The sequence below is a fragment of the Trichoplusia ni genome, chromosome 11 (genome assembly GCF_003590095.1).
Source record: "Trichoplusia ni isolate ovarian cell line Hi5 chromosome 11, tn1, whole genome shotgun sequence".
Classification (NCBI taxonomy): Eukaryota; Metazoa; Arthropoda; class Insecta; order Lepidoptera; family Noctuidae; genus Trichoplusia; species Trichoplusia ni.
In genome coordinates, this window is record NC_039488.1 from 5,721,408 (window position 1) to 5,744,856 (window position 23,449).

General features: G+C 36.2%; 1 protein-coding gene across 3 annotated transcripts in view; it reads right to left on the bottom strand.

The window, feature by feature from the left end:
- Positions 1-23,449, bottom strand: part of LOC113498549 — a 58,806-nt gene that overhangs the window by 1,540 nt on the left and 33,817 nt on the right. Inside the window, exons 3-12 of one of the 3 annotated variants that reach the window (XM_026878588.1) lie at positions 21,983-22,787; positions 21,402-21,532; positions 20,708-20,922; positions 18,922-20,248; positions 18,645-18,861; positions 17,133-17,626; positions 14,372-14,529; positions 13,465-13,751; positions 1,016-1,179; positions 212-290 (exon numbers count right to left, since the gene is read on the bottom strand). In XM_026878588.1, the coding sequence (XP_026734389.1) occupies positions 212-290; positions 1,016-1,179; positions 13,465-13,751; positions 14,372-14,529; positions 17,133-17,626; positions 18,645-18,861; positions 18,922-20,248; positions 20,708-20,922; positions 21,402-21,532; positions 21,983-22,787 (3,877 nt within the window). Of the gene's footprint in view, positions 1-211; positions 291-1,015; positions 1,180-13,464; positions 13,752-14,371; positions 14,530-17,132; positions 17,627-18,644; positions 20,249-20,707; positions 20,923-21,401; positions 21,533-21,982; positions 22,788-23,449 lie in introns of all 3 variants that reach the window. The other 2 variants (XM_026878586.1, XM_026878589.1) reach the window with 2 other exon arrangements.

A 23,449-nucleotide genomic window follows, 5' to 3' on the forward strand; every position in this document is an offset into this window, starting at 1 on the left:
TCATGTTGCCGTATCGTACTTCCGTTGCATTGTTGTCCAGTTACCTCCTAGTCGCGCCTTAAGAAGTTTTACGTCATCAAAGATGAAAATATAACCCGAAGCATTTTTACCCATCCTGCTATACCTTCGGGAGATTTACCAAAATCTTCAAGTCCATGTCTTCTGGAGCTTACAATAAAGAACGATCGAGAAATAGAAAGAGGATGCTTACCAGAGTCCCAAGAGTAGATGCCTCTCAATACGTAGTGACTGTCATCTGTCGTGCAAGCGATAGCACTGCCAATGTCAACCTGGAAGATAAGATACCATAGTTATCATGAATACTATCCTACTAGTCCTAATAATATAATAAAATTGAAAGTTTGTATGTATAGATATTTGTTCAGTCAACAGAACCAGGATAAATCGACCATGATCTCGCAAGTGCACAAAATCGGGATGAAAACTATCCTATCCTATATGCTACATCGCATCACCTATCTTCATACCAAATTTCAAAGAAATTGGTCCAGCTGTTTTTGCGTGAAAGAAGAACAAACATACATCCAAACATTAAATTAAAACGACTCCCGCATTAAGGAATTTAATCCTTGTGTCGCGGTCTTTCCAAACATACAAATCACATGCACAATGACACCCAGATTCAGAACAAGCTTTCTTGGATCACACAATTGCTAGCCCTAGGCGGGGATCGCGCTCTCATCACGTCACGCTCAGTGGGTTTGGCGTGGTGACCTCAACTACTCGGCTAGACGGATGTTTATTCAAGATTAACACATTGGATTTATCCCCATTCATGTTCCCGTGGGATCAGAGCAACAGCTAGCATAAATAATTCGCCTGTTCAAGACAAAGTTTGGTTTCGCAAGTCACATATACGTGCACATGGTCGAAACCAAGCTGCCAGTATATGCCAGGGTGTCGCCGTCGACGGAAACGTCTAGGAGGACATCATCATCATCATCATCATCATCATCATCATTACATAAGTAGTTAAATCAGTTTCGTCTCTTACCTTGCAAATGTTGTTGGTGGGGTTGGTGGGCTGTCCACAGGCGCAGCTCTCCTGGTCATAAAGGTCTCGTAAGTGAGGGTAGTCCTGGCTAATCTTGTTCTCGCACTGTCCAGGGTTCAGGAGGGAGACGTTTAATCCGTGGATGATGCTGCCTTCAAGATGAGCTGGAACAAGTAGAGAGAGGGTCGTTAATATCGTAGCTTTGTCTTTTTGGGGTAATGTACCAAAAGGACGGTAACGGAGCCCTATTCTTGAGGGTTTGTTGTCTTTCCGTCTGTCTGTCTGTAAGTCTGTTTTCTGTTATATCCATTGAATGTCTACCTACATTCGTGCAAGTAAAAGACTTTGACTTTGAATTCTCACAGACAAATTGTTTTTGTTGCTGCTGCAACAATTAAAGCTAAAACTAACCACTAAGATCGAGGTGATGCAATGGTTGTTACGGTCATAAATAAGTTGGTTGGCGTCAAAAAAGGAATTTATTGTAGTCTACTTTATTTGTCAACCAATAGATCGCTAGCCCTACTCGCACTTAACCGGTTTTCTGCCTATGTCTTGGCTATTTTTATCTACTACCTATAGTATACTTCATGTGATAAATGGTCACATTTGTAAAACAGTAAGAAAACATTTTCATTTTAAAACTAGTTTTAAAACTCCGAATCACATCTAAAAATTGTTAGCATTTATAAGTTCAATATAACTTACGACATTTCAACAAATTTTATAAACATTCAAATTAATCTAATCGATAAAATTACCAAACAAATAATGCAAGATTTATTATAAAAATATTATAATATGAACAATTTAGATCAATGGATCTGTTGCGAAAATTCGCATAAATAAACAATAACCAAAAAATCTTTTAACCTAATTGTTCTAAATAAATAAATTATTAATAAAAATTAGCATAGAAACTATTATTTTATACATACATAACACTTTTGTGAAATAGCAATGTATTTGACATTGTTATTTTGTAACAATGACCTTTGTCTATCCATATTTATATTATAATTTTTGTTTTAACAACAAAAACATACAATTGACTTCAAATAAAAAACGGCTGAGCTAAACTTGATGAAACTTTTATGGGACTGAATGACAGCTATTGTGTTAAATGATAAAAGAATCAACGAAATCGATTTATCCAGTCCGAAGTGTTGAGTTAACAAATATAAAAAAATAGTGACGAATTGAGAACCTAGTTCTTTTAAAAGTCAGTTTATAAAGAGGTGAAGTTTATGAGTTTGTGATGTTGTAGGTCTATTTAAATCTTCTAATCTTAGAATCTTCGTAATCTTAGAATCTACTAAAACAATTTGGGAAATTCTTTTACCAATAGAAATCCGCGTTATTTGACAGTGTCATAGGTTATGTACCTATCAATCCGAAAAATACAGCTTAACGGCATGTGTACCTAAATGTGACTCTTCTATTTTTGTCTATTAGCGGCTAAAAATGATATAAGCTTAAATTGTGCGGAAAACCGGGAATATTTAGTAAAAACAACAAATTTTAATATTATTGTAATCAAATCTTTACCAAGATTAATATATTCACGGTTATAATTGTAATTTTATTTCTTTTTAACCACGGTCTATCTATATAAACTCTATGATACCGCCATGATAGTATATCGTAGGTTTAATATTAAATTTTGCAAAATTTTCAAACATTTTAACAGTTATATTCATCATAAGAAATATAAAGTCGTTTTAAGAACTTCCACCTTTTAAAATCGGTTGAAAAGCAATCTAATATTTTATCAAAATGTTAGATTTACAAAAGATATCAATTCTCATTTTCAAATCATAAATCATTGTCAAAATAATTTATTACTCGCCTTGAGCTATCGACGAATTAATAGCAACTAATATATTATAATTTATATTTATATAATTATATCGCCATTCATAATATGTATGTAACCAAAATATATAAAGGATTTTAATTTAGTTTTAAGACTACTGCGCTTAGGAATAATTATAAATTAAGTTTCGTAAATAAAAAAAAAACACATCCAGGGCCCCAATTCTGCTATTTACAACGGCCAATGAATTAATGAAAGTTGACCTAAAATTAATACAATGAATTTCCAATTATTGTGTTGACAAAATGCTTAAGAGAATAGGAATAATTTCAAATTTAATCCAATTGCCATTCATTCATCGGTCATTGTAAATAGCAGAATTGGGGCCAAAGGTTGGACCAAACATTTGTCATGCACAAATGTTTGTTCAATGATTGGATGATCCCTCGCAATACGGGATGCTATATTAGTTGACGTATGTACTAGAAATGAATTTAAACAAGTTACATGTCTCCTCGCTAACGCTGACGAATCACTCAAATGTATTAAACTGACAAGTCAGAGTCACGTGACTTGTCGAAGAGGAATGTCTGATGTTTTATAAGTATTCGTTTTTCTCTTTCTTTTTTTGGGGAAAAAAATTCCCGTGAATACATGAACAAAGAGTAATTAACATAAACAATGCTTTTAAAAGACGTTTGCTATGTAATATTCTTTTCTTTAGCCCATTTCTATGACACTTTAGCCTCGCAAGTCAAACTCGTACTTAACAAGTTTTTAGCTATGCCAGAGAGTATTTAAATAGAAGTTCAACATAACTTGGTACTAAGTATACTAGCAATTTACACGTCGATGTGACAATTATACGTTTTAGACACTCAACAAGGTATAAACTATGAAATGAACGTTTGATCGTAACACTAAACTCAAAATCTTATGTCTCTTTAATATTTAGACCTTAATATACCTAGAATACTATTTGGAATGCTAATTAGATAATTATTTTCCATAATTGTAAATAAATTGAGCTTTAAAAGACCAAAATAAACTATATGTATGGAGATTATGTGTGTGTGACGTGTGTTGTTGCTGAGCCCATATTGTGATATCATGGTTGTTTTAACTAATATACAATATAAGAGTATATTTCAGATTTCTCTTGTTTAATTTTTCTTCGCACTTATTATCTTAGTTGATTTTACGTCGGATACATGAACTGGGCTGCTTTTGTAAGACGACTAAAAAATCACGGTGTGTTTGTTGTGTTATCAAAAACTAATTAGAATAAGTTTAGTATTTTCCAGTATAAAATTATTGGAAATTTTGTACGGATAGCCGAGTGGGTCACCACGTCAAACAAAATGTGCGCGACGTGTCGCGGTCTCGATCCACACGTAGGACAAGCGTTTGTGTGATCCACGAATGCTTGTCCTGAGTCTGGGTGTCTTTGTGCATGTGGCTTGAATGTTTGTGAAACCTCCGCGATACAAGTATTTAATTCCTTAGTGCGGGAGTCTTCTTTTTAATCGAATATTTGGTATTTATTTCTACTAATATATTATAAATGCGAAAGTAACTCTGTCTGTCTGTTACGCTTTCACGTCTAAACCACTGATTTGATTTGAATGAAATTTGGAACAGAGATAGAGTTGACCTTGAGAAAGGACATAGGATAGTTTTTATCCCGGACTTTTGAAGAGTTCTCTTGGAAACGCGATATAACCGACCTCGACGCGGGCGAAGCCGCGGGCGAAAAGCTAGTTTAGTATAAGATGTTTTCCTTTACCGCTTGTTAATGCCTTCTCTATATGAGTAGAGGCCTATACCCAGTTGCAAGACGAATATAGGCTAGTATTTTAAAGTAGGATTTCACGAGTGAAACCGGGGGCTTGACTAGTTTAAAGGCTCTCAATGGAATGTGCCTGGAGATGATTAAACATTACAAAACGATGCAGTAACACTGACGGTGAAACCGGTCGAATTTTGTAGCGATAGCAGAAAAACCTCAAGTTTAATATTAAGTATTATTTTTTTACTTGAAGTTATTATAAGTAATAAGATTTTTTTATTATTAGATGATGGTTGTCAATAGGGATGACGACAATATTTTTTTCAGTGTCCGTCTTGTAGGTTTTTGTATAATAATGGATACGTATTTTTTAATTTGTCCCGCAAACATAAATTGATCAAATTACAGTGAATGAAACTTACGCGTGACGTCACGATTGAATATAAATTTTACTCTATCGTTACGTCACAAGCCCCCTCTCCTAAACTTTAAAGCAGTTAATCTTTGTCAATTCTAGTTTTTCTGAAAAAGGAAAAAATACGTGTCTCATAATTTTCAATTATCTAACTGAGGGACTAATGAGATTTTTTCTTTTTATACCCAGGCATCATCCCTATTGAAAACATGGTTGCTTTTTCTTATTTAAATAATTATAGTGAAAAACGTTGTTAGCAGAGGCTTTTTTTTAACAGAGGCTAAATGCCTCTGTTAAAAAAAAGCATTTCATTTTGGAAAAAAATGTTTTCAAATTATACAAGTATTGATTAGTTTATCCCTATCTGAAAATAATTTTTCTTTATATACAAATAGATCTTGTGATTTATCACAATACCTACAATATTCTAAGATAATTATAATTAAAATAACTAAATTAAAATAGATATTAATAAAAATAAAAATAATAGAAACCAACAGTTTCAATCAATTAACAATTATTATCAAAATAACTATAAAACAACGAATAAAATAACTATATTTGCTTTGTTTATATGTAAATTTATATTGTAACAATAAATCGATTTTTGTTAATTGATACGAACAAGATTTTGAATAAGACATTATTTCTGAAATATTTTTAATTGGTTTTGATGAATACATAAAATCCAATTATTTTAAACAGTCTGCAATTTATTTCATTATTTCTTAAATTATTTTACGATATTCTTTATTGATCTCTTATCAATTTCTAATTGTTATAAATTGTTTAAATAATAAATAGACTAGATATTGCCCTCGAGTCCGCCCGCTACAAATAGAAAACGACCCCACAGAAACAAGTCGGAATAGAACGCCTAAATAGAAAATGTGATCCTATGTGTTAATCCTGGTTATAAACTATCTGTGTACCAAGTTTCGTCAAAATCCGTTCAGTAGTTTATGCGTGAAAGGAGAACAAATATCGATACATACAAATTCTCAATTTCACGTTTATAATATTAGTAATATTTGTTTAATTATGTTATTATCAAAAAGTAAACCAAATATTTAGTTGTAAATAACATTATGCGTAAAATTTAAGTGCAAATTAGAAAAATAGGACATAAATAAAAAAAAGGCCTATGTCCAGCAGTGGACTAAACTGGCTTAAAAGTAACACTTATTAATTATTATATTTCATCATTTTTGTTATTATGAGCCTCTAATAGGACAAAAATAAACTTGTTTAAATTATTAATCATTAAATACCGTTAAAGGAAGTCGAACATTAAATTAATTGGTCAAGTGCGAGTCGGGCTTACGACACTTAGGGTTCTGTACCAAAAGGTTAAAGAAAAAAATAAATTTACGAAAAAAAGTCACCCATCAAAACTTTGACCGTACGAACAGTTGCTTAACTTTATTTGCTTTTATTGTTATTACAGCAGCAACTGAAATTCGACAAGGGGTAGACAGACAGACAGGGAAGTCTTGATGTTAGGGTTTTGTTTCTACTATTTTGACAAGGATCCCTAAAATTGCAAATTAGTTACCTAAAACGAATTTATCTAACACAGTTTTTACATCATGACGCAGTAAGTGAGTAATCTTGCCAGAATAACATAATTATTCAAAAAAATCACGTTTTATTTAAACCGCAGAATTTTAATTAATTTATTCATCGTAATATTTGTGCAAATTCCAAAGTTTATCTTCGACATAACCTTGGTTCTAATGTATTATATTACGTATTTAAGTCATTTTGAGGTTATGTAAAACTCTATGGTGTGAAGACATCACACCTTACAAGATGTTAAGAATTTGGGGAATAACCTAAGCACCGAATAATTGTAGATTCTTTGTATTGACATTGAGTGTTCCGCGACTTAAGGGGTTAGGAGAATACCGATGTTAAATACAATGGCAGGAAAACCTATTTTCTTATTTTTTAAATAGAAGAAAACGACTCTTGCAGTAAGGAATGTAATCTTTGTATCGTGGGGAGTTTCACAAACATTCAAGCACAAAGACATTTAAATTGTAGAATTATTATATCTTGGAACATCTTACACATGGTTATCTGATCCCAAGCTAAGCAGAGCTTGTGTTATGGTAACCAGACAACTGATAAACTTACTTATATATTTCTAAATACATACATATTATAGATAAATTACACCTAGACACCAGAACAAATGCTCATATGCTCATCACACAACATTTGTCCTGGGCGGGAATCAAACCCGACCTCCGACATAGCAGCCAGGGTCACTAACCACTAGACCAACAGGCCCGTCAAATTTTGCAAAACCCTATTTTTCTGAGGAGTTCCTGTGATATTTTTACACATCAAAATTATATAGAAAGTTGAGTTCTGTTTTCTGTACTTTAAATACTATTTAGGTATTATTATAATACTTTCTTGATTCTTAATATAATCTTTAATAACTACCGATAAGTTTGGACCCAACCGGAGTCTTTAAACTTGAGACAGTTGTCTAGTACTCATAATACAAGCTTTGCTTAGTTTGAGACTAGATGGCGTTGTTTGAAAGTTGTGGAATATTATCATCAAGAAAACCAATAGATAAATCTAGATTCATACATTTTCTTATTTACAAAACGTGATTTGAGACGAAGTCTATTAGAGATTAAACTTGGAAATTATCTAAAGAAAACTATAGGTATAAACAATAAATCGACTTAGCTAAAAGCAGGTTTGTAGAAACCAAGGTGTGGTGCTTTAAATATCACCCGTTGTTGGTATATGACCGATTATGGTCGTATTAGGACGACTTATTATACATAATATAATATATATTATATACATTTGACATGTATTAATGGCTGTCCGTATTTGGAAAGCCGATGTCTTGATTCGATTCGCAAGATTAAGATAATGATCAAAGGTTTTGTGTAGCTTTAAAAACCATTGTATTTATTTGATGGATTCGTTGGTCAAAGATTTTATTTTTTTACCTACAACTAAATTTGTTTTATCATTAAGTCTGTCTATGGTTAAATTGTGAAGAGGAAAGAGTCGTGACATTTGTGACGTTTTCCGGAGTAATCTCAGAAACTAATGAACCGATTTCGAAAAGACTTTTTAGAATATGTTATTTATGATTGTCAGGTTTGATATTATCCGAAAGATACAATGTATTCAATGAATCTAGTGATTAATAATTCTTGTTATTTGTTTGGGTTACCATAAGGCATTTTAAATCTTAGTTTTATTATTCAGAACCATTTTCCAAAAAAGTAATGATGTTCATGTGATGTTTTAGCCCCCACTAGATACCAAAATTAAGTGTGTTTTGCTTTCATACTTTTTATTCTATATTTACTGATATATAAAGCTGAAGAGTTTGTTTGAACGCGCTAATCTCAGGAACTACTGGTCCAAATTGAAAAATTATTTTTGTGTTGAATAGACCATTCATCGAGGAAGGCTTTAGGCTATAAACCATCACGCTGCGACTAATAGGAGCGAAGATACAATGGAAAATGTGAAAAAAAACAGGGCAGGTATAAATCATAACTTATATCTTCTACCCACGGGGACGAAGTCGCGGGCAACAGCTAGTGATGTCATAAAGTGAAAAATACGTTATTGACAATATATTTTGGGGCTAAAACATCACTTGCTAGCAAAAAGCATACTGGTAAGTGACATCACACGAGATTTTAAATCACTGTACCTATCCTCTTTATTTTGTTTGCGAGAGAAAAGAAAAAAATACTCATTCAATATTTTTTGGCCAATATCCTGTTCGAAAAAAACTAAACTTTACTCTGCCCTTAGTAAGTCTGCTTCTATTCTAATCATATTAACTTATAACAAGTTGAAAAGAACATGACAACGCGATTTTCATTATTTGCTCACTAATATTTTTGATCAAATAGTTAATATTCATATTTGAATATCAGTCAATTTGCTAAGACGAAATATTGTTTGTCTGCTCTTGCCAAGGTCGGAGGTTAAGCGGACGAAAAACACGTGTTAATATATTGACATAGACAATATCTTGTTTCTATAATGACAGAAGCTTTGGATCTTGAATTATTTTTGGTTAGTTTTTTCTGTTAGTAGATGTCTGGTATTGATGTTTTTTTTCGTGGCTAAGCTATAACTGCAAAAGTGAATCGATCACAGGTTAAGCTAGGCTTGACGCGGTTTCTATCTTATTCATAGCGAGTTCCTCCGTGTTTCGGAAGGCATCTTAAATTGTGGGTCCCCGCTGTTATTCCTACATCTTTGACAGTCGTTACAGGTAGTCAGAAGCTGGGAAGTCTGACAACCAGTCTAACAAAGGGGTATCGTGTTGCCCAGGTAAGTGGGTTGAGGAGGTCAGATAGACAGTCGCACCTTGTAAAACACTGGTAGGTACTTAGCTGAATCTGATAAGACTGGAAGCCGACCACAACATAGTTGGGAAAAGGCTAGACCGATGATAATGTTTCTACTATTAAACAAAAAAAAATACAATAAGGACAATTGTACTTGCAAGTAATTCTTTTCTGTCATTATTGTAATTATCCTTTTTTATATTCCTTTGCCCAGCAGTGGGACATTTATAGGCTAATATTATTTATATTTGAAACTAAGAAGAGTATTATTAACCGAGAATAATTATCGCAAAAGTTCTCATAAAAACAATGTTTTGTAGTTTTTACACAGATAATTAGTACAAAGATATAGACAGATCCATCCTATAATTAATATAATTAACACATACAAGTGTTAATTAAAAATACCAGTTAATTACTTCTTTTGAGTCAGTTAATTAGAAAACAAAGTCCGGCTACTATTTTTAGATTTTAGATGTATTGTTATATTTAATTATGTAGTATATTGTTAAACTGTATTTAGTAACAGAAAGCTTTTTTAACTGTAATTTAGTAATAATAGGTACGGTAGAATTAAAAATCGGTCAAGTGTAAGTCGGAGAAACGACACAGGGTTCTTTTAGAAATAGGCATCCATTGAATTTTTGATCGTACTAATCGTTGCTTAAGCTGGATTTTAATTATCGGTTTTTTTTGGTAAATTGGAAACAGAAATAAATAAACTGTGAGAAATGCAAATTTCTAGGTAAAATGATTTATGATATACAGCCTGGTGACAGATGGGCAGAAAGCGAACCCATTGAATATGGACAGCTTAAAATGTGCTCCTATAACACTCGCTAATTAAACATATATGAATAATTTTCAAGTGATTTAGTTTAATCTCGAAACGAAAGTGTTTTAAAAATACTAAAATGCAAATGGGAAATTAATTAATTTTAAAACCAAAACATAATTTACGAAATCAATTAACCTTATCTTAAATTACCAATTATAGAAAATGGAATTTAACCATCTTGTAACCACATCCTTTCATATTAAACCTTCAATTCTATCTTAAAAGTTACAATCTCTACTAAAACTTTAAAAAATCCTTTCATTTAGTACTTATTAATAAATAATTGAGTTTACTTATAAACGTTAAACTTAACCTTAACCTAAAAAAAACAAAAATAGTATCGAAAAAAACGTTTCAAACATTAAAATCGAAAATTACACTAGACTTTTTACAGAATTTAAACTAAAAAATAATACCGCGCAATTACAGTCAATATCATAACTTTAATGATTTCAAAATGCTCGGAAAACGGCCTCTTTGAAATTAAAACTTTTTGACTTTGATTTTGAATACCGAAAATTATAGACGGCTTTAAATTTTGATTAAAAAAACCAAATCACTTAAAAAAAACGACCAAAAATTACTTATCTATACATAATTAAATTCAAAAATATCAAATAAAAATTCAGCCTTAAAAAATATCAAAAGTGATTTGAACCATCGCTATGCTCGCTGTTCCCTTTTAAACAAATCACGTTCGCAAAAAATAACCAAAAAATATCAATAATTATTTTCCGTTGCTTCTTTTTGCTGTCGCTACCAATCGTCCGTGACCGCGATTTCGGAACTTTCGTATGTTTTCGTTAAACTCTGCGTCGTCCCTGTCTTGTACCTTTTTGGTGCTCATTACGTATAGGATGTTAACAAAAGAAAGTTATTATTTAACCCCAGGGCGTGTGGCGTTCTTCCTATACAATGTTTAAAATTAAAAGCGGTCAAGTGCGAGTTTTATTCCGGCTTCAATTTTTTTTACAATTAATAAAGCTGTCAAATGAATTCTACAAATTCGAACCTGGTGTTTTTATATGGGATCAAATGACAGCTGCTTCAAGATAAAAGAATTAACAGAGTCATCGTCATCGTCGTGCATCCAGTTCTAGGTTCGAAGTAGCGTAAAAGAATTGAGAACCTCTTTTTTTTAAATCGGTTTAGAATTGTGTGCTAGCGAGAACAAAAATTGAGTATTTTTGTTCTCGCTAGCACACAATTCATCTATTATTTCAATAGTCCAGCTATTTCGGTTCATGAGATACAGAGACACGAGATGGTGACTGACAAACGGACAAACAGTGGAGCCTCAGTATTATCTAGGGTTCCGTATTATTGAAAAATAAAAAAGTTTCGGACTACTTGAATTTGTGATTTGACATAGTCTATCTTCAGCTTGAGAGCGCTAACGCTGACGGATCCCTTAAATGTATTGAACTGACAAGTCAAAGTCACGTCACTTGTCGAAGAGGAATGTCATTCACATACATTTGAGGTTTTCTATTCTATTTCTATGTTTCTCATCTTTTCCAGTAACTGGTTACTATTTAACTGGCAAATGTTGCGTTAACCGTGCTTGTTTTTATACGACTACGCTAAATGACCTTAATTTATTGTGTACCTAACCTTATTGACTAGGAAGTTCTATTATATTTGATATAACAGATTTTCACGGCTTTTTTTGTTATTTTCCGGGACTTTAGTTTCCGGTTATAATAATATCCTGAACGATTTTGACCATCACTTTGAGCATGAATGTGGATGGATATAGGACAAGAGGACGACCTAGGAAACGATGGATGGATTGTGTGAGACGATATGGCTGCAAAGAGTTTCTTGTGAGATGACGTCAGTTAGAAAGGTACGGAAGGAGACATGTTGCGCCGACTCTTAATGAAAATTGGGATAAGGGCAGAGGAATGATGATGATTTTGGCCACGCCGGCTTGTGTCACAAGACACCAACCAGCTGTAGGACATTTTATAGTACACGCGCGTGTGCTAACACAGCTGCACTCTCTGTTCCCGCACTCTCATAGCGCGATGGACACGACAGGAGAGAGATTACCAGCAGGACACACATTTTGACCTGCCTTCCGAAATACAGAAGCTGAGATATTTATTTTTGAAATGCAATATTGAATAGCTTTTCCGTGTCTTGGGATCGAAGTCGAGACATTTGACTTGGCAGTCGCGTGGCCTAACCACTAAGCTATCACAATTACTATAATACATAACGATTAATTCATTAAAAATAAAAACTATTTTGACTAGATTATAATGCAACTTTTTTTAAGTCAACAAAATTAGTTCATGCAATCCGAGAATCGAAAATACAGACGAATTGAGAAAATTGACCTTTCTTAAGTCGGATATTTTTTTTATTTTATAAGTAAATATATATTACACGGAAGTTTACGTAAAAACAGTCAATTTAAGCTTTTAGGTATATACATGTTATTATTAACTTTTGCAAGAAAACTATGAAGTCATTCAAATTGCATAATAAATAATCTAAATCTGTCAAAAACAATATTTCAACACACATTTCATTGTATACGCGTATTAAAAAAACGATGTCACTAACATAATCAATTTACTCCCAAAACCAAACAAAAGCATCCTTAAATCAAAGGCATACGTTTCAAATTCCAATAATTCAAGCTTAAAAAACCGCAAAACAAATTTTGTATGTAAATTAAATAACCAATATAAATTGATCTATGACTTTTTGATTCCGCGAACAATTTGTTCGACTCTAAAGCTTGCTATGGGTCAATTTATTTTGGTGTTTTATTACTATTACGTGGTATGTTATTTTGTTTGCTCAATCGTTTTTCTTGTATTTTTAAGGTCTTTTGTAGAGGTCAGTTGTATTAGGTAAACAATATTATGGATATTCACGATCTAGTGTCAGTATGGAAATAAACGGATGTGGTAAAACTACAGGCAACTTTGTCATACTCAAAGTTAGTAGTTGAATCTTAAAAACACATTAATATTTATTTCTATTAATCATAGCGTGAAATATAGCTTATAACATTCTTCAATAAATCGGGAGAGTAGTTCCTGATATTGGAGCGTCCAAACAGACAAGCCTATTCTTCAATTGTAACATTTTTGGTCATTGCATTCAAAGACTCTATAATGTCATGATGTCTATCATATCCAAATATAATATAGAAAACGTGATGATAACAGCCGAAAAACAAAAGAAATCAAGTCAAAATCTCTAGACATAAAAGAACTTACCTTGCAAAACAGATTTTCCCCATCCAGTCACAATGCATTTTCCTGCGCCATTGTAAAAAGCGTCAAATGCGTCTGTCGACGAAGGGAGGCAGATGGGCCAGATGTTCTTCGCGAGCCTCAGGTTCTCTGTCAAAACCAGGATAGCGGCATCGTTCTTCAGGGACCCAGCGACGAATCCAGGATGGCGCAGGATGTGCTTAACCTGGACGATCTGGAAAGGCAGGGGTTCATCATCTATCCCCAATTTCCATTCTCCTCCCTTAATCAGCACGTTTCTGGCGTCGAGGCTGTGGGAGAACGGTGGGGTTAGATTTTCTAGTGCGATGTAGTGGTTTCTTAGCTTTACGCGAATGTTAGACATAGAAATGAAACTACTTTTACGGATTTTATCACGGTTCAATTTTAGATTTTAGTTCCCGACGTTTCGACACCTTTGCAGGTATCATGGTCTGATGGACGGACTGACTGATAAGGTGTTGGTTGTGATGAACAAATGATCGTGCTCATCACACAAACATTTGTTCTGGGTGGGAATCGAACCCACGACTTCCAGTATAACAGTCAGATTTACTAACCACTAGACCAACAGGCCCGTCAAGAACCCAACTTTGGGTTAAGCTCGATATGTGTATTTTAAATTGGGACTAGCCCGCCACACATGCCCGTCATTGCAACTCCTGTAGGCCAGGATCTACAATGAAACAAACGAAAACCACCGAAACACTTAAGTTCCGTGTGTCCCAGGGGAAAACAATTGTCTTGGAACCCGCAAGGAAATTAATCAGAAATAGTTAAGTGGAGGAGCAAGAAAAATGTTCCACTTCCCTCCATAGCAAGCGGGAGACGAGAGAAGAAATAGCTAGTTGCCATTATATTTATGTGCAATAAATAAATGAATAGACCTCACCCTTCAACACAGCTGGCAGAGGTGATGACGACATCAGGTCTGGTGATGACTCCGCCGCACAGCAGGCTCTTGTTAGTCTGCAGGAGAATCATGGCTTGCCAGGGGATCTCGGCGAAGTCCAGCTCCAAGTCCTTGTGGTTTCCGTACGGTCTCTGAGGCTGGTGGGAGAAAATTTGGGGTTAAAATCTTTAAAAAGACGGTTTGGAAAGATAGAGAGAGAAAGAATAGTTTTCAGATAAATACAGAACAGATTACATAAAGCCGTTGCTTAACCTCGACACTGATTTTTAATACTTGTTGGTTTAGCGGGAATTTAAAATATAATCTGTGTATATTTTACTATTTGAATAAGATGATGTTCATGAGATAATTCTTGGTGGAAGACAGCGGAGCTTTGGATGGGGGATTCTATTTTTATATTTATGGCAATAAAAAGTTAAAAGTTAAAGCTGTTGCCTGTGGCTCCAAATGGAAATGATTCCACGGAACCGTCCATTTTATACGCTATCTCTATCGTATCAAATTTCATCTAAATCCGTTCAGTGGTTTTTGCGTGAAAGAGGAACAAACATCCATACATACACATATAATATTTGTAGGATGGCATACGGAAATCGCAAAATATAAGTTTTAATGAAACTTAATTGCATTTGCACTTATCACGATCTAAAAAAATCTATTGAATATTTTTTTCTGTGCTATAGAATTTATTACAAGTTTTTATTAAATAAGATTTCGGCACTTATTCAATGCTAATGAATTCTTTAAAGTTCTTATCAATACATTTTCAAAGCCATTGAAATTACACCATTGCAACCTTCGATTCACGATCAAATACAAATTATTATAAATTATTGAAATGATAAATAAACAAATCAATAATTAGCTGATTTGTAAAGAGGTTCTTTTAACTTAAATGTAAATGTGTTTTATCGAATTCGGTCCAGTGGTTTTGGAGATTAACTGAGACGTGGTCATTTGCGGGTCATGAGACAGATAAGTGGAAGTAGTGGGGAGGCCTTTGCCCAGCAGTAGGACATTCCAGGCTAGTAATAATAAGTTTTATCAAAGTCAGTTCAGTCGTTTTGGAGATTATAATAGCACGTTTTAATTAAGAAAAAGAAAATTCTAAGAAATGCAGACGCGCAAGATTTTATATGTGTAATTAACATTCAAAATAATTATAGCTAAGTGATTTTATCTGTTTGTCTGTCAGTTACGTCTTAATGAACTAACCATTGAACCAAGAGTCGCAGGTTCGAGTCCCGTCCGAGATTTGTTTTTTCATTGTATTATCAATATTTATAATTGAACGTACCAGAAGTTTATAAATAATCATCTATTACTGACAAAATGAATCCTACTCATATATTTTGTATGTCGTTAACTAAAATGACCGCGAGCAAAAGATGGTTTAATAAACTATTAACACTTAAGTTTAACTCGTAAAGTTATGTTTAACCCATAGCGTTACCAAGGTTAAAGTTACTTAACTAAATAGTTAAATGATGAAACTGACTCGATGACATTAAAATATATTTATAATCATTCGATTAAGAAATAACATTAGTTAAATAAAGTTCAACTAAGGGTATCTTATTAACCAATTAATTTTATACTTAGTCACATTTTAATGGTAATAGTTAAGCAACGTCCTTTGAGGTTCCGTTAAGGCCGGGTGTCTATTTTAATTAACTTAATCGTTTTGTAGATAAGGGTAATGGTAAGGTTTTCGGAGGTTAAGCAACGTTTGCCTAGGTCAGAATTCGGATGGGGTACCAAATGTTTTTTTTTGGAAATAGATTGTTGGTCTTCCTTCGATTGCATTGATGGCTGAGATAGGTCGCCGAGCTAATAAGTATAAGTGACGTGTTGTGGGTGCGATCCCCGGGTAGGTGATTTAAGTGATCCACAAATACTTCGTAAAAGAATTTACAGAATCGGTTCAGCAAATTCTGAGCTTACTTACAAGTTCACAAACTCACAAACTTTACTACTTTCTTAATAATATAAGTATAGATTGATGCAGGCAAAACCGCATGTGAAAACTAGTATTCTGATATTTAATTAATAAGCTTTAAAATAATAGGAAAATATAAATATCTGTCAAATTGCAAAAGTAATTTAAATACATAATTGTCCGCCATTTTGTTTTAGCCAATCAAATAACCGTTTGAATTATAGTTATTATTAAACAGTAGTTAATTTTAATGTTATCATAGAATTGCACTTAAAATAAACGGTAATGTTTGGCTTAAGGAAAATCTAATGCTGGATTTTGTAAAAAGATGAAAAAAGGGTATTTCCAAACGAAACTTTTTGCCGGTTCTTCTCCATAAGAATTACACTTTGGAACCGTGCAACTAGAGTCAGTAATGTAACGTTTTAAAAGTGCCTGAGAAACGGCCTATTTGAAATAAAAACTTTTTGATTTTGATTTCGAAACAAACACAGTTCACTTGAAGTAAACATTTGTCCTACGCGAGGATCGAAGCCGTGACACCATCGCGCCCAGTCCGTTTGGGTTGGTAACAAACAACTCTGCTACTTTTCCTTTTTGTCGTCTTCCGCAGTTAAGATTAAGCCTTGTGTCGCTGTGGTTTCACAAACATGCAACTAACGTACACAAAGACATCCAGACTCAAAACAAGCATTCGTGGATCACACAAATGCTTGTTCTACGCGGGGATCGAACCCGCGACACGTCGGACACAGTATGTGACCTCAACCACTCGGCTATCGAGAAATAAGTTATACTCACGTTTTGTAAACCGCACTCGCCGTTGCTCTGATACCGTTTCAAGAAGACTCTCTGTATAGATTCCGAAGCCTCGTTTCCGTACGACAGACCATTCTCCTGTGACTGTTCCTGTTGGATTTTGAACAGTTTCCTGCGTTCGATTTCAGTCAGTTCTCCTCTCTCGAGTCCGAATCCTCCGGTGCGTTTGATACCGAACCCTCCCTCCTCAATTTCTGTCCTTTGTCCTTTTTCTACGTTGAATCCACCGGTACGTTTAACTCCGAATGCACCTTCTTCAATTTCGCCACGTTGTCCTTTTTCCACTTTGAAGCCACCTGTCCTCTTAACGCCTAAGCCTCCTTCTTCAATTTCAGTGCGTTGTCCCCTTTCCACATTGAATCCACCAGTGCGTTTGACTCCAAAACCACCTTCTTCAAGTTCGCCGCGTTGTCCTTTTTCTACTTTAAAGCCTCCAGTCCTCCTCTCTCCGAATCCTCCTTCTTCGACAATTTTTTCTGGTAAGAGAATCTAAGGTTAGTAAACTGGGTGTACATGTCTGCTTGCGCACTCTTGTGACCATGCTACGGTTTGAACAACAGCACGTATATTTATTATCGGACCAGTACAAGAAAATGCGCAAGCATACACATGCATTAAACGCATAAATCAGTAAAATATAATGGGAGATAACAAATATTATGAATCTATTTTCGGTATTTGCAGAAAAATAGTTTTGTTCTCAAAATCATTTATGTGACTTTTTGCATATCATTTGGCTCTCTCTTTCACTAACAGCTGAAAAAGTGAGATGCCGCAAAATTGTATACCGAAATTCTCAATAGGAGACTGACCGAGAGACTGACACTAGTTTTTAATATTGTTCACATATAAATTGTTTTGACGTTCAAAAGTGCCATATACTGGTCTAATTGAAATAAAGTATTTGACTTTGACTCGACTATTTCAAAAAGCATAATTATCAATTTTAAGCCTGTTTTAGTGGTCATTGTTAGCTTTGAAGACATGCACATGCAACACTATACATACATACATTTTTTTAAACATAGCATACATATATACTTTGGTATTATATATAAACAAACATACTGAAAGCATTTTATACGCAATACCACCTGAAAGACTATTTCCTTTATTGTTTCTTCAGGTTTCTTCAAAATCTTTGATAACCTGTCCAAAGGAAAAGGAACCTTGTTGCATGCAGCGTAAACTTATTTTTTCTTAAGTTAGATAAAGTTATTAGATTATTATAGCCCAAGAGCCCATGCTGACTAGACTTTTGTCATTTGAAAAACGTTGAATGTTTTTCTTTGCAGAATTAAGTTTGCTTAATTGTTATTCAACGAATTTAAGGTCTAATTCTAACACCTTTAAAAACTTTAACTTGCCCAAATAACCGCAATCAAAAGTCTATAGTTTTGTGCCTGTCTTGGGTACACGCACGGAGAAACTCTCATGTATTAAACTTACCGTCATGGGCTCTTGGACTATATTATATTGTCACCACATGCATACCTTGTTTAATCAGTTTAGAAGCACTCTCCTGCTGTTGTACTCCAGAAACTAACTTCTGGGCACCTTGACCGAAACCAAGCTGAGCACCTCCAGAGAAAGCATTTTGAGCGCCGAAAGCTAAACCATTCTGAACGCCTCTAGAGATGGAATTTGAGTTTTGAGCTCCTCCAGAGAATCCTAAACCACTCTGAGCTCCCCCTCCAAAGCCTGCACCACTCTGGGCGCCCCCGCCAAAGCCTGATCCACCCTGAGCGCCCCCAGAGAATCCAGAACCACCTTGGGCGCCCCCGCCAAAGCCTGATCCACCCTGAGCGCCCCCAGAGAATCCAGAACCACCTTGGGCGCCTCCGCCAAAGCCTGATCCACTCTGGGCGCCGCCAGAGAATCCAGAACCACTTTGGGCACCCCCACCAAAGCCTGAACCACTCTGAGCGCCCCCAGAGAATCCAGAACCACCTTGGGCGCCCCCGCCAAAGCCTGAACCACTTTGGGCGCCCCCAGAGAACCCAGATCCACCCTGTGCTCCCCCGGCGAAGCCTGAATTACCCTGAGCACCCCCAGAGAATCCTAAACCACTCTGAGCACCTCCAGAAAAGCCGGAACCACTCTGAGCTCCTCTAGAGAAAGCATTTGTATTCTGAACCCCTTGAGATGATCCGGCCAGTCCTGTCTGAACGCCTTGACCGAAAGCATTTGTTTGGGCACCTCCAGAGAGGCCTACACCACTTTGAGCACCCCTAGAGAAAGCATTTGAATTCTGAGCCCCCTGAGCAAATCCTGTCACACTATTCTGAGCGCCTCTAGAGACTGCATTTGTATTTTGAACACCTAGAGATGATCCAGCTAGTCCTGCTTGACCTCCAGAGATTCCTATACCACTCTGAGCACCTCTGGAGAAAGTATTTGTGTTTTGAGCACCCTGAGAGAAGCCTGCTTGACTATTCTGAGTACCTCTAAATGCATTTGTATTTTGGGCACCAGCAGAGAAACCAGTTGCACCAGTTTGAGCGCCTTGTGACAAAGTATTCGTATTCTGAACGCCTCTAGAGAAAGCATTCGCATTCTGAGCACCTAGAGAGGTACCGGTCAAACTATTTTGAACGCCTCGTGATAAACTATTCGTATTTTGACCCTGGTTGAAACTAGTTACACCAGTTTGGCTCCCTCGTGACAAAGTATTCGTATTAAGACCACCTTGAGAGAAACCATTTAGACTATTCTGGGTGCCTCTAGAGAAAGCATTTGTATTCTGGGTTCCCTGAGATATACCGAGACCGTTCTGAGTGCCGCGAGACAGAGTGTTCGTATTTTGAGCAGCTGTAGAGAAGCCGAGGCCATTCTGGGTGCCTCTAGAGAAAGCATTCGCATTTTGGGCGAAACCATTCTGGGTTCCAGTTTGAGAGAAAGCGTTTTGGGTTCCTTGAGCAAAAGCGTTTGTATTCTGAGCACCGTTAGAGAAGCTGGTTAGGCCAGTTCCTTGAGAGAAAGCTTTTTTTCCAATGTTAGAGGCGAAAGCGTTTTGTCCAGTGGAAGCGAGGCCTTGACCCCCTTGATACGTACTGCGTCCGCCGGCGTAATAGGTGGGCGTTGGTGTCGGTTCAGGGCTGTAAGAATAATCTAATTATAATAGGGTACACATAAGTATATGCAACTTATTTGGCTTGTAATTTTTTTGGAAACGATCCTGAATCGGCGATTTTTTTATTGATGTTAATTATAAATATGATGTAAATTCAGCTAAATTTCATAAACTACAGTATTTTTTTTCTCAACGATTCCTTAATTTCTTTTCCTTCAAAAATCGAAAGTTAAGTTAATAATCGCAGTTCGTTTCATCATTCCCGTGATGCCTGGTAGAAGGGAAGGGTGGAGTAGTGATCAGTCTATAAATGTCCCACAGCTGGGCTAATGGAGGATGATTTGAGCACTGATCATCTTCGTCTTAAAATAATTAAGAAAAGTACTTATAACTTTTGAAGTGACATTGGGTTTTTGCTTGCACTGGGATCGAACCTACACTTCTTACACACAAAATAGTTAAAGTTGAGTCAAAAGCAACTTACAAAAAGTCCTTAATGATGGTGCCTGTAGTTGGGGGTCTGACTGTAACCCTCGGAGGGTTGTTGGGGCTGCCACGGTTGTCCGGGGTGTAAGTACCGTCGTTGCCTCCGAATACCCCGGGCACCCATTTGCCGAGCTGGTTGACCGGCCACGGGTCGGTGTAGTAGGGATCACGGCAGCATTTACCGATGCGACCTGATTCCAAGTCTTTGCAATCCTGTTTTGGAGAAGATTTATCATGAAGTTCAACAAAAAAGGGTATTGTTATTATGATAAATGTTGGCTTTGGGTGGGGATCGAACCCACATCCTCCGGTTGTGTTAGAGTTGTTACAAGAGGTAAGAAAGTGAAATAGATCTGGAGTGAATCTTTAAATAGCTCTAAAAATTACGTTGTCTTTTCCTTATAAAAACGACACCCGCACTAAAGGATTCGATCATTTCTAGTTTCAAAAACATTTAAACACACTTAAGAAGGAATATTTAGTCTCGGAACAAGCATTCGTGGATCACACAAATGCTTGTCCTACACGGGGATCGGACCCGCGACACGTCAACACAGTGGGTTTAGCCTGGATACCGATACCACTCTGCTATCCGTGCAATATATTGCTTTCGAAACTGCTCCCACGATCCCAATAAATACGCGTTATTAATAATTCTCAGTACCATTTAAGTACCACCTATAGGTACTTACAGTAAGTGGTACTCTGTAAGCCTCTTGATCTCTGCTCAGGATGACAGTGGTGTTGGAAACGACTCCGTCCGCGGTACAGAACTCGATGGGTGTGCACTTCAGAGCAGCAGCACAGCCGGATGGCACGTCATCTGATGGAAAAAGATATCATGAATAAAGAGAAGCTTAAAGAAGAAAGTGAAGAATTTGTAAACGTCTTTTTAGGTGACTTAGTAAGTGATCTTTCGGAAAGATGGAGTAGACTAATATAGCTAAATACAAAGACTTTTTCTTTTGTTTTTAGACTGATTACGCGGTAGCTTAAAGAAGATTATTTTTTAATTCTAAACTATTCATATTTCCTTCATTCATATTCTGAACTTCCAAATACCAAATATACTTTAATTTTGAGGACACGCGATTTAATACGACAAAAAAGAACTTTCCAAGATCGAATTGAAGTACGATACTTAGATAAGTGTTGTTTCTCAATGTCAGTCTGTCTCTCACTCTTTGTCAGTTAGTGGCGATGCAGTGAGCCTTTCTTGTAAACAAACAAACAGAGACGGATAGACATAAGGAAAGACAAAAGCAATACTTACTGAATACGGCTGGAGGAGGCGGTCTGACGGTTCCTGGGAGGTTCTCATCCAGGATCAGCTGTCCATCAATGTAGGAAGGATGAGGGAAACTGTCTGAAGCTGTGTACCCATCAACAGGAGGTAGGTATTCAGGCGCCTTGGTCGAAATGGGGGGCAAGTAAGTAGGCTTGGGAGTAGAGTAAACCCTCTGGGTCGTTATGGGACGAGGGGTAGTAAACGGACGTGGGGTAGTGACGAAAGCGGGAGTGTATGCCGTCGAAACAACGTTAGATCCACTGCTGGAAGTGTCTACGGGAGGCAGGTAGGGGATGCCCGGCTTGAGAACAGTTCCGATGGCACCAGGGCGGTAGATACCGGAGTTGTCGCTTCCGGATGAGAAGGAATCGGTTTCGACGAAGTTCGTTTGACTGGTCGATTTGAAGACTTCGTTGTTGACATTGCGGTTGGGGGCAATGGTTGACCCGAAACCCGTGCCGGTGGTTGACGCGAACTTGTTGGTGCCAAAAGATCCTGACGCTCCGAATTGGTTGCTACCGAACGCAGAGGAACCACGGTTGGCGGAGCCGAAGGCTGTGTTTGAGGCCTGGTTTGATCCGAAGGCGGAGTTTGAAGCCTGGTTTGAGCCAAATCCTGTCGCTCCGAAGCTGTTTTGGTTGGAGGCTGATGCTGACTGGCCAAAGAGTCCTTGGTTGCCGGAGTATGTGGCTGATCCTACTCCGAGAGAACCTTGTAGGTTGCCGGCGCCCGCGAGGGAGGCGGTCTCGATCCTGCAGCAGATTTCGGTTCTAGTGTTGCAGTACTGTTTCTGTAACAACGAGAAAATATTTTATGGTTAATTTTGGGGTGTGGTAACAAGAATGATGGAACGGTATGCTTTAGAACCAGCGATGCAACTTCTGTAAAAGAGAGATGCCGCGTTATGGAATATTGTTGGTTATCCGTTTTCCATAACCAACAAAAGTCCTAATTTAAATCTAAGCAATGGAGACATAAACAAAAAATACACTTAGTGACCCCTCTCCACTTTGGGGTTAATAAATATCCTGTACTACGGACACATAACATAGTTTTCAATTGGTAAAAGAATTTTCAAAATCGGTTCAGTAAATCCTGATACTACAACGACAGGATGTCACAAACTCTATTGTAACTGATTGCTTTTTCATGTCATTAGATGGCACCTAGGTATGAAAGTACAAAGTTCGCTGAATCAGCTAGTAACCGCATAGAAACGTACATATACCCTTGAGCCTGCCTCTCGGCTATCTCACACATAAATTCATCAATAACGAATCATACGAAATCAATACCCAACATTGACCTTTGAAACATAATATTTCAATATCACCAGCGTACCATCAGAAACATTTTCAACATTACGTAAAATTTTATTCATTGAATTTTGCAATGTCACTTGCGCGTGTGTAAGAATCGTATTCTATTTCTGTGGTGTCAATTAAAAATATT